The sequence below is a fragment of the Camellia sinensis genome, chromosome 2, assembly GCF_055761805.1.
Source record: "Camellia sinensis isolate YWXY chromosome 2, ASM5576180v1, whole genome shotgun sequence".
NCBI classification, from domain to species: Eukaryota; Viridiplantae; Streptophyta; class Magnoliopsida; order Ericales; family Theaceae; genus Camellia; species Camellia sinensis.
Genome location: NC_138962.1, coordinates 18,780,273 through 18,792,596, shown reverse-complemented (window position 1 = coordinate 18,792,596; position 12,324 = coordinate 18,780,273). Strand labels below are relative to the sequence as shown.

The 12,324-nt window shown below is 33.8% G+C and overlaps 2 protein-coding genes across 2 annotated transcripts; one reads left to right on the top strand and one right to left on the bottom strand.

The window, feature by feature from the left end:
* Positions 1–3,080: 3,080 nt before the first annotated feature.
* Positions 3,081–10,401, bottom strand: LOC145819894 (DExH-box ATP-dependent RNA helicase DExH5, mitochondrial-like). The gene is made up of 3 exons (XM_082913850.1): positions 10,106–10,401; positions 6,490–9,944; positions 3,081–4,853 (listed from the first exon to the last, which is right to left on the bottom strand). Exons 2-3 carry the CDS (start codon positions 6,493–6,495, stop codon positions 4,626–4,628), a joined length of 234 nt encoding a protein of 77 aa, XP_082769976.1. The 5' UTR covers positions 6,496–9,944; positions 10,106–10,401; the 3' UTR covers positions 3,081–4,625.
* On the top strand, positions 3,099–3,677 carry LOC114290583 (dirigent protein 21). The gene has a single exon (XM_028234513.2). It carries the CDS (start codon positions 3,099–3,101, stop codon positions 3,675–3,677), a length of 579 nt encoding a protein of 192 aa, XP_028090314.2.
* Positions 10,402–12,324: the final 1,923 nt, after the last annotated feature.

Here is a 12,324-nt window from a genome sequence, read left to right as displayed (position 1 = left end):
CAAAGCCCAATAACATCAATATTAGGCCAGGACCAATAACATTCAAACACTTGCCAAACACGGGGCTAGACACATAAGCCGACAAAGATCCTGCAAAATTATTGCACCACACATTAGCCATTAATGAGACTCTCACAGCATTAAATGCGATAACCTTCTCACGTCAGAATATACAGACTCACCATGAACAATGCATGCTAGAACATAGACTTTCGGCCAACACGACATGCTGGAATAGACAAGGAAATGATGAGCAAAGGATATGAGAAAGTTTCCAAGACACATCAAAAGTTAAGTTTTTCATTTCCCCTACTCTCTCTCTCTCTACACAGTTAATCACTCCCAGTCTAACTTGATCGTTGGAGGGTCTGCCGGGAGATTACCTCCCCCATTGGACCTTTTTGCAAGGGCGCTCAACGGACTTCAGGGCCAGTAGACTTGTTGGAAGCTTAGACTAGCCTGACCCATCTCCTATCAGGAAAACTGCGTCATCAAAAACTACTACAAACAATGGAAGCACTCTCGTTGTTTTGGGCATCAACTCCATGTTGGAACCCAAACGTGAATTGACGATCGTCGAAGGCACCGGTGTTTTCAGGATGGCCTGCGGTGTTGCTCTGTTATAAACACCTATTTTTTCAACCCTACCGTGGATAATACCCTTGTCGAGTATACTGTTCTAGTTCAACATTATTAATTTAGAAAAATGATATACAAACTCTCTTTTCAAGATATTTTCTAAACCAAATAATATATAAATGATATAATTAGTTGATAATTAGATAATATATGAGAGAGCGTACTGTATTTAGGCCTCGTTTGGGAACAAGATTTTTTAGTAATTTTTTGGCTTTTTAGCTAAAATATGATGTAAAAAAAATTAGTATGTTTGTAATGAATTTTTTATTTTTATGGGAATATGTGCAAAAAGTAAAGAGAAAAGTAAATTTCTGACTTTTTGGTATAGGTTGTTGGTTTTTTAATTTTTTTAGTGACTTTTTAACTTTGACACCAAAAAGTGATATTATCAAATGAGGCTTTAATATTTAATTGATTGACACATCACTAAATTTAAAAATTAAATCTAATTTGTAGTCTTAAATAACAATGTTCATTAATTTAACTTCTCTTCTTTTGTCTTGTTTGTTTCCATTCTATTTCATGTTATTCTTCTTTTGCTTGCTTCGTCTGGGGTAAATTGTTGTGACACTTGGGTTTCCTTGTACCATTTCTTTTAGAAATATAAAAAATAAAAAAAAAATCGTTTTTAAAATTCTTATATGTTATAATATATAAACATAAATTAAAATAAAATAACAAACTAGTAATATTATATTAAAAAAATAGAATTTTCTACACCCACCACTACTAAAGAAAAGGCCTTTTGAGTCGGTTTTTTGAGTCGGCAAATTTTACCGTCGCAAAAGGTAGCCTTTTTGAGATGGCACAGAGTTACCGACTCAAATACCAACCCTTTAGTGTCGGCACCGTTGGCCGACACAAAAAAATAATATTTGATAGCATTATTTGAGTCGGTTGAATTTACCGACGCAAAAAATAGACTTTTTGAGTCGGCATAGACCTTTTGCATCGGCAAATTTGTGCCGACGCAAAAAATTAGACCTTTTTGTGTCGGCAACTAATGCCGTAGCAAAAAAAAAAATTTTATAGCCAAGATATATATATTTACTTGATTATATTTAATAAATATATTTATGTATACATATACTTTTATATTAATATTGAGTGTATATACTATAAATAATATATATTTCGTTTAATATTTGAAAGTGGTATGGTGGTGAAGTGGATTTAGTGCGGTGACCTCGGGTCAAATTGTCCAAATGGTGTGTGTTCGAACCTTGGGAGCCTCAATGAGAAAATTATGAGTTAAATTTTTAAAAACATTTAACCACTTTTTGAGTCGGCAATCTACCGTCTCAAAAAATTAAAACTTTTTGCGTCGGCAGATTGCCGACTCAAAAACTTTTTGCGACCCCACCATTTTCGTACCTTGAGTTACCGTCGAAACGCCGTCGCAAAAAGTTTTTGCATCGGCAAATACGCTATTTGCGACGGCACGATGCCGACTCAAAAGCCCTGTTTTCTAGTAGTGCACATCTGTTTAGGGATGCAACTTGAGTGAGTTTGATTGGGTTGGGAGGTTGTCCAATCCCAATCCAAGTTGTGTTAAGATTTGCCCAGACCCAAATTATAATTTGTGGTTACTTGCCCAAACTCGACCCAAGTTAACCCCGATTTGTCCGAGTTGCTCGAATTGCCCGAATTATAAATGAATTTCACTTTCTTTTTTTTTATTTTTTTACAGCTACATTATTAAATTATTAAAATTTACTCTATTTACATTTCTTTTAGAAAATCATTAATAATATCAAAACAAATAATTTATATAATATAAGAGAGATGCCGCTATAGTAGTCTTTTCAATTTATGAGTGAGAATAATAAAAAAAAGTAAGATTTTGTGTTATTTGTATATATAATATATATTCAATATGATTTAATAATCTAAATTACTTTAATAGAATATAATGACTAATAATTTATGTATATTTCATATTTTTATATCTCTCTATATATATAATTTGAGTTTCGAATTACTCAGCTTGATTGACGTCTTTGCTTAAGTCTGTTAAAATTTAATTTGAATTTTTAAATTTTTATTCAAACTCATACTAAATTTAAAAATATCTTATTCAAACTCTTAAAAAATTTAGGTTGAATTTGAATTGTTCTAGTTGAACGTGCCCAAAGTAACACCCTTCCGTCTGTTGCGTCAGCAAACCAAAGCATATATTTATTTGAAGTCCAATTTTTCGGTTAGCCCACCTCTATCTACTATCAATTATATATATATATATATATATATCGATTTTGTTTTAAGTCTTCTACATATTATCAAGAGCAGTCAATGGAAAGGGGGAAAAAATAAGTCTAAAAAGACAATAAATTTTATAACAAATACGTGCAATAATGAATATATAATTAAAGGCGTAGTTAACCAAATTCTAGATACATGATACATACATAAAAGCCTCTCCGTTGTGTCTTGATTGCACACAAACAACACAGAGAGAGATGGAAAAGCTCTCTGCCATTCTGATTCTATGTTCAATAATGATGATTTCCGTGCCGGCAATTCACGGGATAGCCGAAGATCCAAAATCGGTTGAAAAATGGTTCGAAAACCTAACCCATTCGAAACAAAAGCTAACAAAGCTTCACTTCTACTTCCACGACATCGAAAGCGGAAACAACATAACTTCCGTTCAAGTCGCACGAGCACCCAACAATAACAGCACATCCGCAGCTGCTTTTGGTGGTATCAACGTGTTCGATAACGCAATGACAGTAGGCCCTAACATCACTTCCAAGCAGCTCGGCCGTGCTCAGGGTCTATTTGCTGCTTCTTCGCTCGGACCACAGAGTCTACTAATTACTATGAACCTGTTTTTCACACAAGGAGAGTTTAATGGTAGCACCCTTGCGATCGTTGGTCGTGACCCAATATTAGATCAGTACCGTGAGATGTCTGTCGTAGGTGGTTCCGGTGAGTTTCGACTCGCACGAGGAATCGCAACCGCCCAGACTTTTTCAAGCAATCCTGCGACGAATACTGCTGTCCTTGAGTACCATGTTGTAGTTATTCATTATTAAGCTGTCTTTGAGTAATCTGTGTGTGTTCTTTTCACATAATTTTTTTTTCATCGACAGCCGAGGATCGGATGAGTCTCACTTTTATCAATTTTCAATAATAATGATTAATAGTTGTTCTTCTATTACTTGTTGGAGCAATTGTATGTGTAAAATAAATAACGTGAAACCAATCAAATAAATAAAAATAAATTACTTATAAAATTTATTTACCGAAATAAAAAAATACAAAAATGATCATGTTGAATGTGCACTACAGGAAATCGCATTTTTGGAGACTAAAAATTTGGTCGGCAAAAGTCTATTTTTAGTCGGCAAAAGCTATTTATGACCAATTTTTTTGGTCGCCACCTTGGTCGTCAATTGAGGGTAAGCAAAAGTAATTAGCGACCAAAACTTTGGTTAGTCGGGAAAAAGTTGAATTTGCCGACTAAATTTTTGGTCGCTAAATATATCATTACTGCGACTAATCCATTTAGTCGCTAAAACACTTTAGTCGCGAAAAGTGACATATTCCTGACCAAACATGTTAGTTGTCAATTGTTACATTCCACGATCAAAAAGTTTGGTCGCCAATTGTGACATTCCATGACCAAAAATTTTAGTCGCCAATTATGACATTCTACAACCTCTTAGTTTGGTCGCCAATTGTCACATTTCACAACCAAGAAATTTGGTCGCCAAAAGGAATGTTTGTACCAACATGCAACAAAATAAACTTGTAATTCATAATAATCTATCCAATCTATTCAATACAATCTGTAATTTACAATAATCAATTAAACCAAAAATTCACTTGAATCATAAATATTCAACAAAATATATAAATCATCAGACTCAGAACCTGTTTAATTAAAATCAGCAACTATTATAAGTTTTCATTCACAAGTAATTCCAAACTACATCTTCCTTCAATTAAAAATCCGCTTGTAATCTATATAATCATCCAATTCACATCCATCTAGCATTAAAATTTAAAACATATTCCTTAAGTGAAGAGCAAAACTCCTTTCGCAGAGCATCAATAGCTTTCATTGATTGAGTAGAAAGAAAATTCTTCCAACAATATTCATATCCAGCTACGTCTCTTTCAGCTTCTTTCCAGCCCTCATAAGCCCGGACAAGAGCAAGGTGATCACTGTAATCACGTGAAAATTGTGCTTTTGCTGCTTCTGCTACCTGCAAAGAGAAAGACACGCAAATCAATTAGTGAAATAGATAAGATAAGATAAGATACTCAATTTTCCAGCAAAAGCTATCTATTAGTGAAACCACAATGCCTTGTTACACGCCACTCTGAATAATCTAGACAGGAGTTACAAGTTAAAAACTAGATACACATTCGCCAGTTCGCGACGAAATGGCCAATGTTCAAAACCATGGTTAGCACTCTTTGTGAAGACTGCAAAGTGGCCCATTCAGCCACAATAACCACCAATCATTAGCTAAATAGCCAACAGAGTTCTTCATTTCTCACATTTAGATAGGGAATTAAAAACTATTTGAACAACTATATACCATACGCTCAACAACTTCCTAAGAAAATAAAAGAAAAAAGAAAATGGTAAACAGGAAAATCTTGAGTTTTATCTTGTAATTGGCTTTCAGAAAACTAAAATTCTACTGCACAAAGTTGTAGTAAGTACAGTTGCAGGAATACTTGTAACTCAAGTACTTGTACTACATAATTCGAAATGTGAAGAAGATACAAAGATACAAAATTCTTTCTTTCTGTTCTCTCTCTCTCTCTCTCTCTCTCTCTCTCTCTCTTATTTTTCTCTTTCTTATGTTTGATTTTCTGACTTATCCTCAAATAGCAAGGTTCTATTGTGAATGAAACCAAAAAAAACCCTAAAACTAAAAGAAAACATAGAAATCAATCTAATGTACTGATACTGTCAGTGAATTAAGATAGATGTGAAACCAACAAAAACTAAAACTAAAATTGAAGAAATTGACAAACTTCAATCCAATCATAGACAAATGCACTTCAATACATTATCTTTGTCATTACCTAAAAACCTAAAAAAAAATATAACCCCTGCTCGAATGAGCATAGGTACTACTTTTTTTTTAAAGCACAAGTTCAGTTTTTAAAATCAAAATATATCTTAAAATTGCAATTCCTTCTTTCATTTTCTCATCATCCAAACAGACAACAAAATTAAGAATTCAGTTAACTAATGCTATTTACTTCTAGAAGGGTAAGTTGAGCTAGAAAATTTTAAAATCCCAATGCAAGTAATGAGAAACTTAAAAAGTTCAAATTCTTCCATTTCTCTTTACTACATTTACTCAACAACCAAACGGAGTATAATAAAAAAAACCGAAGAAGTACATAGAGAGAGGATAGTAACTAATGCATCGATTTTCCCATAATCCAAACAGACAACAAAATTAAGAATTCAATTAACTAATGCTATTTACTTCTACTATGCTAAGTTGAGTAAAACTTTTTGCATTCCCAAATCAGGTAATGAGAAACCTAATAAATTCAAAATTTTCCTTCTCTTTACTAGATTTTCTCGGAAACCAAATGGAGTATAATCAAAAACCCAAAAAGCAGATAGAGTGAAGAATCCATTAAAAAAATCCTGTTTACTTCTAGGTGACTGCTAAGTTGAGCAGAAACTTTAAAAATCCCAATCCAAGTAATGAGAAGCGTAATAAAATCAAAATTCTTCATTTGAATTTTGATGTTTTTGCTCAACTAATACATTCAACTTGGTCACTGGTTACAATTGAAAAAGGTATTTGTTTAAAAGCTTAAAGAATTGATAAAAGTGTCTCACATGTAAAATAGTTCCAAACTTACATCCATGTAGAGGCAGTGCAATGACAGAAGGCTTCAGTGCATCAGCATAATCAACAAGTTGATGGTAGCTTTACTGAGGATGGCCGACTATGAATAACCCTAATGCCAATTCAATTCAAGATATCATAAAGTTAATTACTATGGGCTAATGTGCGTAATAAGTGCACAAAAATACAAGAGGCATTAGTGTATCAAGTACAGATAACTAGCAGTATAGAAAAATATATTTATAAATATAAGAATCAAAGTGAAGAATTAGTGAAGAAAACTACCACAGCCACACTAAATTTGTATAGCTTTTCATCATATTGTTTGCTTCTGGAGTCTTGGAGAAGCATTGCCATTTCATAGATAGTCAATGGAACATTTTGTATGGTTGAGTAATATGCTAATTATCATATTACTACCTTGATTTGAACTAGATTTTGCTTTGTTTCGACAAATTTATCTTTTGAATTTGTTTCGCAAATCTGAAATAAGCTTTTAAAAAAACAAGGAGCATACAAGAAGATTTGAATGTCGATTTCAAACAAGGATTGAAGAGGTAGATCAAGCACTTACAAGATCCTCAAAAAGCCAAAGTCCGCTCGCAGGTGCCCTGGCCAACTGATGGCTCTATAATGGCAGTATGGTACAATTCATAGCATTAATGATAACATATATCCTTATGAGCACAATTCATAATATTCAACACAAGTTCACATGCCTTCTGAGTGCTCGTCAATAACTTTGATGGACAATTAAGTCAACGGGCTGAAAAGGTACTTTAAGGGTATTCTCATTGTAGGATGTACAAAGAAAACCATATAAAGAAACAGGTATTATTTATTTCAATATGACATTTTCCTTCCCCTGGTTTGTAGATATGCAGTTGGCTGGTTTTCTTTCCCATGCACAAACTTCGAATTTAAGGCCAAATATGTAATGCTGATTTGATGTGAAGACACTAACAGTCAAAGCATTAAGTTGTCAAAAACCAATGGATAAATAACTGCAAATTGGTTGTTAACCATTTGCAAGTCAACAAACCTTGAGAACATATACCTGGATTACCAACAACAGCATCAACATGTGCTCTCTTTTCTGTATTAGCCAACTCAACACAGAATCCAAAAATCTTTAGTAATTTTTATTATTTTTTCTATTTTCTCATGGATATTGGTTTCTTATAAATATATATTACGTATGGAGAAACACTACATTGATTTGGATAATTGATTGAGTGAATAATTTCAGAACCTCTAATTTTTTTCACTAATCATGATTTTAAATCCAATATCTGTGAAAGGTTTGCATAAGTAATTGAAAGAATCTTACCTTAATAATTTACGATATCAATCCAAGCACAAGATGCCGTTGCAAATAAATGAAATAGGATATCATTCTAAGTACTAGAACTACTAAAGTAACGAACAGACATAACAATTAAACTCGACATAATTCAACAAACAAGATCAAAATTCTTTATAAGGGTTAAAGTTGATATGCGTTGATTTGGCCTAGGCAAGCAGATTTATTAAACTTTAGCTGAACCAACTCCTTTTTCTAATTTGTATGTATTATCATTCTTGAGAGTAATCATTAATCAAATTAAGAAGGTAGGTTCAGTTTAACCCCCAATAAGAGGGAATTCCTAGAATCCCATTAGGCTCTAGTTTTGTTTAGTTTGGATAGTTGTGGAAAGAACTAAGCCACCCAATCCAACCCATTCAAAGATCTAATAACGAACATAAGCAAGCTGACACACCTAATCAATTGAAAAATAACAATCAATTAACCACATAAAACCAAATAATTAAATCTTTAAGACTACTTTCAGAAATGCAACTCAAAATTGAGAACTATGTAAAGAATTTGGGGGAAATGAACACAAAAAAAAAAAAAAATCACAACACTAGCAACTAGTCCACAAAATATATTTTAAGTACACAGATTAAATTGGAAAAGAAGAAAAGAAGCCCCATGTGCTTGCAACACCAGAAAAATTCCTTGGTCAAAGTAAGACAACTGAAGTAGTAAAGACTAATCCCAATCCAAAAAGAAAGAAACTCTAATAAGTCACAATCTATTTGCTTAGAAAGAGGTTCTTAAATCTTTTGTTTCAAATGGGTTTAAAATCCAAATAAGATCATGCCAACCTATACAGCATGTCAAACACTTCAATATGTAAGAAAGCATCACATGTGGACATACCCTTCATTCAATGAAATCCTGAGTCCCTATATTGACTATAGTACATCCAATTGCTTGGGAAGAGTTAAGGCAAAGAGTATGATTTTCATTCCTTTCCCATGGGTTGAGTACTCTCTTAGTATTGATCGCTCGTTCATCAATCATATCGGGAACTGCCAGCTTAATAAGCTTGTTACATGAAATAAAATGCTTCTCATTATTGAATACAAGAACACCAAATAACAGACTAAGGACATATGTTTTCCTCGTATCTACGTATGATTTTATCTAGCTACTACGTAAAGCACCAACTACTGATGATTACTAGAGAAGAACTCCATCTTTTGCAATTTCAAAGACATCATTAGTTATAGGATCCATGGGAAGGTATCCCCTCAAGAACTCATCTTGTGCAAGATGGGTGACTTTACTAAATTATGACATAATGTTTGTCACTAGGCTTACGCATTGATTAACTATGCAAATCAAGATTAATAAAAATGTTTTGTGGAATTAAGCAGTCTTTCAGGATGAGCTTTTAAATATACTCAGTAAATTTCTTTTTACACTTATTCTTTCTTTAGGTGTACTAACCCAATTTTAAATAAATCACACAATTCTTATAATTATCTTTGATCTTTTATTTTTTTACTTTAATACAATTTTGTAGTTTTTAGACCTTGTATTTGGCTAGGGTTCCCCAATTCTTAATAAGAAAATTTAAAAAATCAACCTAGGTCCTGAAATGAGATTTTCAGACCAGGTAATCCATTTGTACCTCAAGTGGGCTATATATATATATATATATATACATATTGAAATTGAACCTACTCACTTAAAGCTAAATAAATATATTTCTACCGGCAATTTTTAGGGTTTGAGTCTTGCAAGCAATGGTTCACTTTGAGCAACTTTCCAACTATAATTGTGTTGGTTCATCAACATCAACTTTCTAACATCTCTCTCTCATCTTTTCTCTCTCATACACATATTTTAGATCCAAATGAAAATCAATTAGGATCTAAGAGCCTAAATCAATTAAATTAAAACCATAAACAATAGTGCTAGTGATTTGAACGAACTTGAAATCCAAATTAGAACCCCATACCTGGTGGAAAAACCCTGGTTCTAGATCTCAATCGGTCAAATCCAAATTAAACTCATCCAGATCTAAGAGCCCTACATCAAACAGAGAGAAGCACATATCGAAACTTGATAGTCTTCAAAATCGATTCTTCTTCGAACTCGAGAGCCTTCGACATATCGAAGAGGGACAATTTGAACTGGATGAAAAGAGGAAGAGAGCCAATTCAAGAGAGAGAGAGAGAGAGAGAGAGAGAGAGAGAGAGATCGCAAGAGAAAAGTAAGAAAGGTAAATAAGTATTTATAGGTAGATTGAGAGAGAGAAAGAGATTGTATGTGTGAGAAAGAGAGAGATTCATACCGCTCTTGTTCCTCAGATCACCATGGCAACAGAGAGAGCTTGAAACAGAGAGAATGATACCGAGAGAGACAACCTCGATGGAACAACGCATAAGAAAAGGGGCTAGGGCTTGTGTATAAGAAAAGGGCCTAGAGTGCAACATACGGTGGTGACAGTGGAGAGATGAGAACGACAGACGACAACGTTGATGGTGAGGCGAGGTGGGGTAGGGTGAGGTGAGGTGAGGTGGGGTGAAGTTTGGTGGTGAAAGAGAATCTGTATGAGAGAGAGAACAATCTGATTGGTTTAAATAGAAAACAGGCGAGGGCAATTAAATGGTTTTCCTCTAAAATTTTCATACCTTTGGCGACAAAATTGGTTTTTGGTCAGCAAATGTTATTATCTGCGACCAAAATATTTTAGTCGCTAAAAGTTTTTCATTCCCACTTTTTTTTTCTTTTCTTTTTTTTTTTTTTTGTCCTGTCTTCCCTCTACAACTTTTGCTAACCAAATTTCAATTTTGGTTGCAGAAAATTATATTTTGGCAACTAAAAAAATATTAGTTAGCAAAACTCCAAACCTTTGCCAACCAAATTTTTATTTAGTCACCAAATGAAAATTTTTTGCGACTAAAATAGTAAATTGGTTATTCACCCAAAAAAAATAGTAAATTGGACACTAAAAATCACTTTTTGGCAACCAAATATTTTTAGTCGGTAATAGTATCAAGTTTTAGCTGCAAAATTGTTTTTTTGGTCGGCAAATGTCAATTTTTTGCGACCAAAATATTTTTAGCCGGCAAAAGTGGTCAGCAATTATGTATTTTCTTGTAGTGGTGTGACATTTTGTCCTTAAGATAGATTCGTTCCGCTTCGATGTTACGGATAAATAGTGTCTATCTCTCAGGACACAATGATCTACATAAGTTATAGTAGCACTCCAAACAATCTGTACGACAAACTAGAACCTATGTTCTATACACTCAAAATTTTTTCTAAAAATAATATAAGGAATATATCTGTGCAAAAGAGCACAAAGAAGACAAGAAGATAATTTTCAAAATGAAAAAGTTGCTGGAAGAGGGTTTGCTTTATAAGCAAAGTGGTGTCCTTTTGGAAGATTCGAAAAGATGCAATTCAAACTAAACAAATACAAACTCAAACTGAATAGGTATGAAAACGAATTGAACCTGTTGAAACAGGTTTGAATCTATCTAGGTATAATCTGTTAAAACAAGTTGAAAGAACTGTTTGAACCTGCTGGAAAATTGGACTGGAGGAGACACTTTTTGGACAGAAAATTTGAATTCAAATTTGGCCCAAATTTTGAATTAATTTTGTTTAGAAAAAATAATTTTTCGGCAAGATTTTTTGGAAAAAATTTTGTCCAAAAAATTAATATTAGGACTGACCTGACCCACAACTGGGCCCAGCCCGGCATGGCTCAGCCGGTTGGACGACAGCGGCGGCGGCGGTGCACGCTTGTGTGGTGGTTTAAGCCAAAGCCCACTTTGTTCATAACTCCTCCCTCCTACAAACTTGGGGTGCCCCTTGGGGCCCAATCCAAGTTTGTCTACCTAGAGCTTATAAACTCACACAAGCTCTCTTAAAGTTTCAATATGTGACAAACATTACAAGGAAATCCAAATTTTACTCTTTAATTATCCATTCCATGAACCTGAAAACAACGTCAACTTCTCATTCACTCATAAATAGCTCTGACGAACCGTTTGCACCGTGTGATTTGCCATGCAACAAAGAACACGTCACCTCTTTGGACCCATCCTAAAAGACATGTGGGTCTCACTCAAATTTGGGCACAAAGTTAGCCCAAAATAAGCCTATAAAAAACCATAATCCAACAATTCCCCACATGAATGGAATTTGACAGAGAGAAAATGCAACAACATGATCTAATTATAGAGAGTACAGAAATCGAAAATATTTTTCAAATGATAGATAACTTTTCGCTTTGAACCTTCCATTGTGAAACATTATCGGATTTACTAGCTAATGAGTGAACATGATGTCTTGAACTGTTCAGCCATTTGTGTAAACCAAGACAATAGAACTCACACAGTATATTACCAGACACAGTTTAATTCTCACTATTGTGTTCATTTTGGCCCTGAACAACCTGTCCTTTCATGAGTGCTCTAGAGAATTGTAGCCCTTCACAAATCTCATAGAATAGGCCTAGTTCACACTCTTATAAATGATTCTTATGAAGAGTATCCTGCC

Coding starts and splice junctions, on each gene's coding strand:
- LOC114290583 (XM_028234513.2), top strand. CDS start 3,099: ATGGAAAAGCTCTCTGCCATTCTGATTCTATGTTCAATAATGATGATT.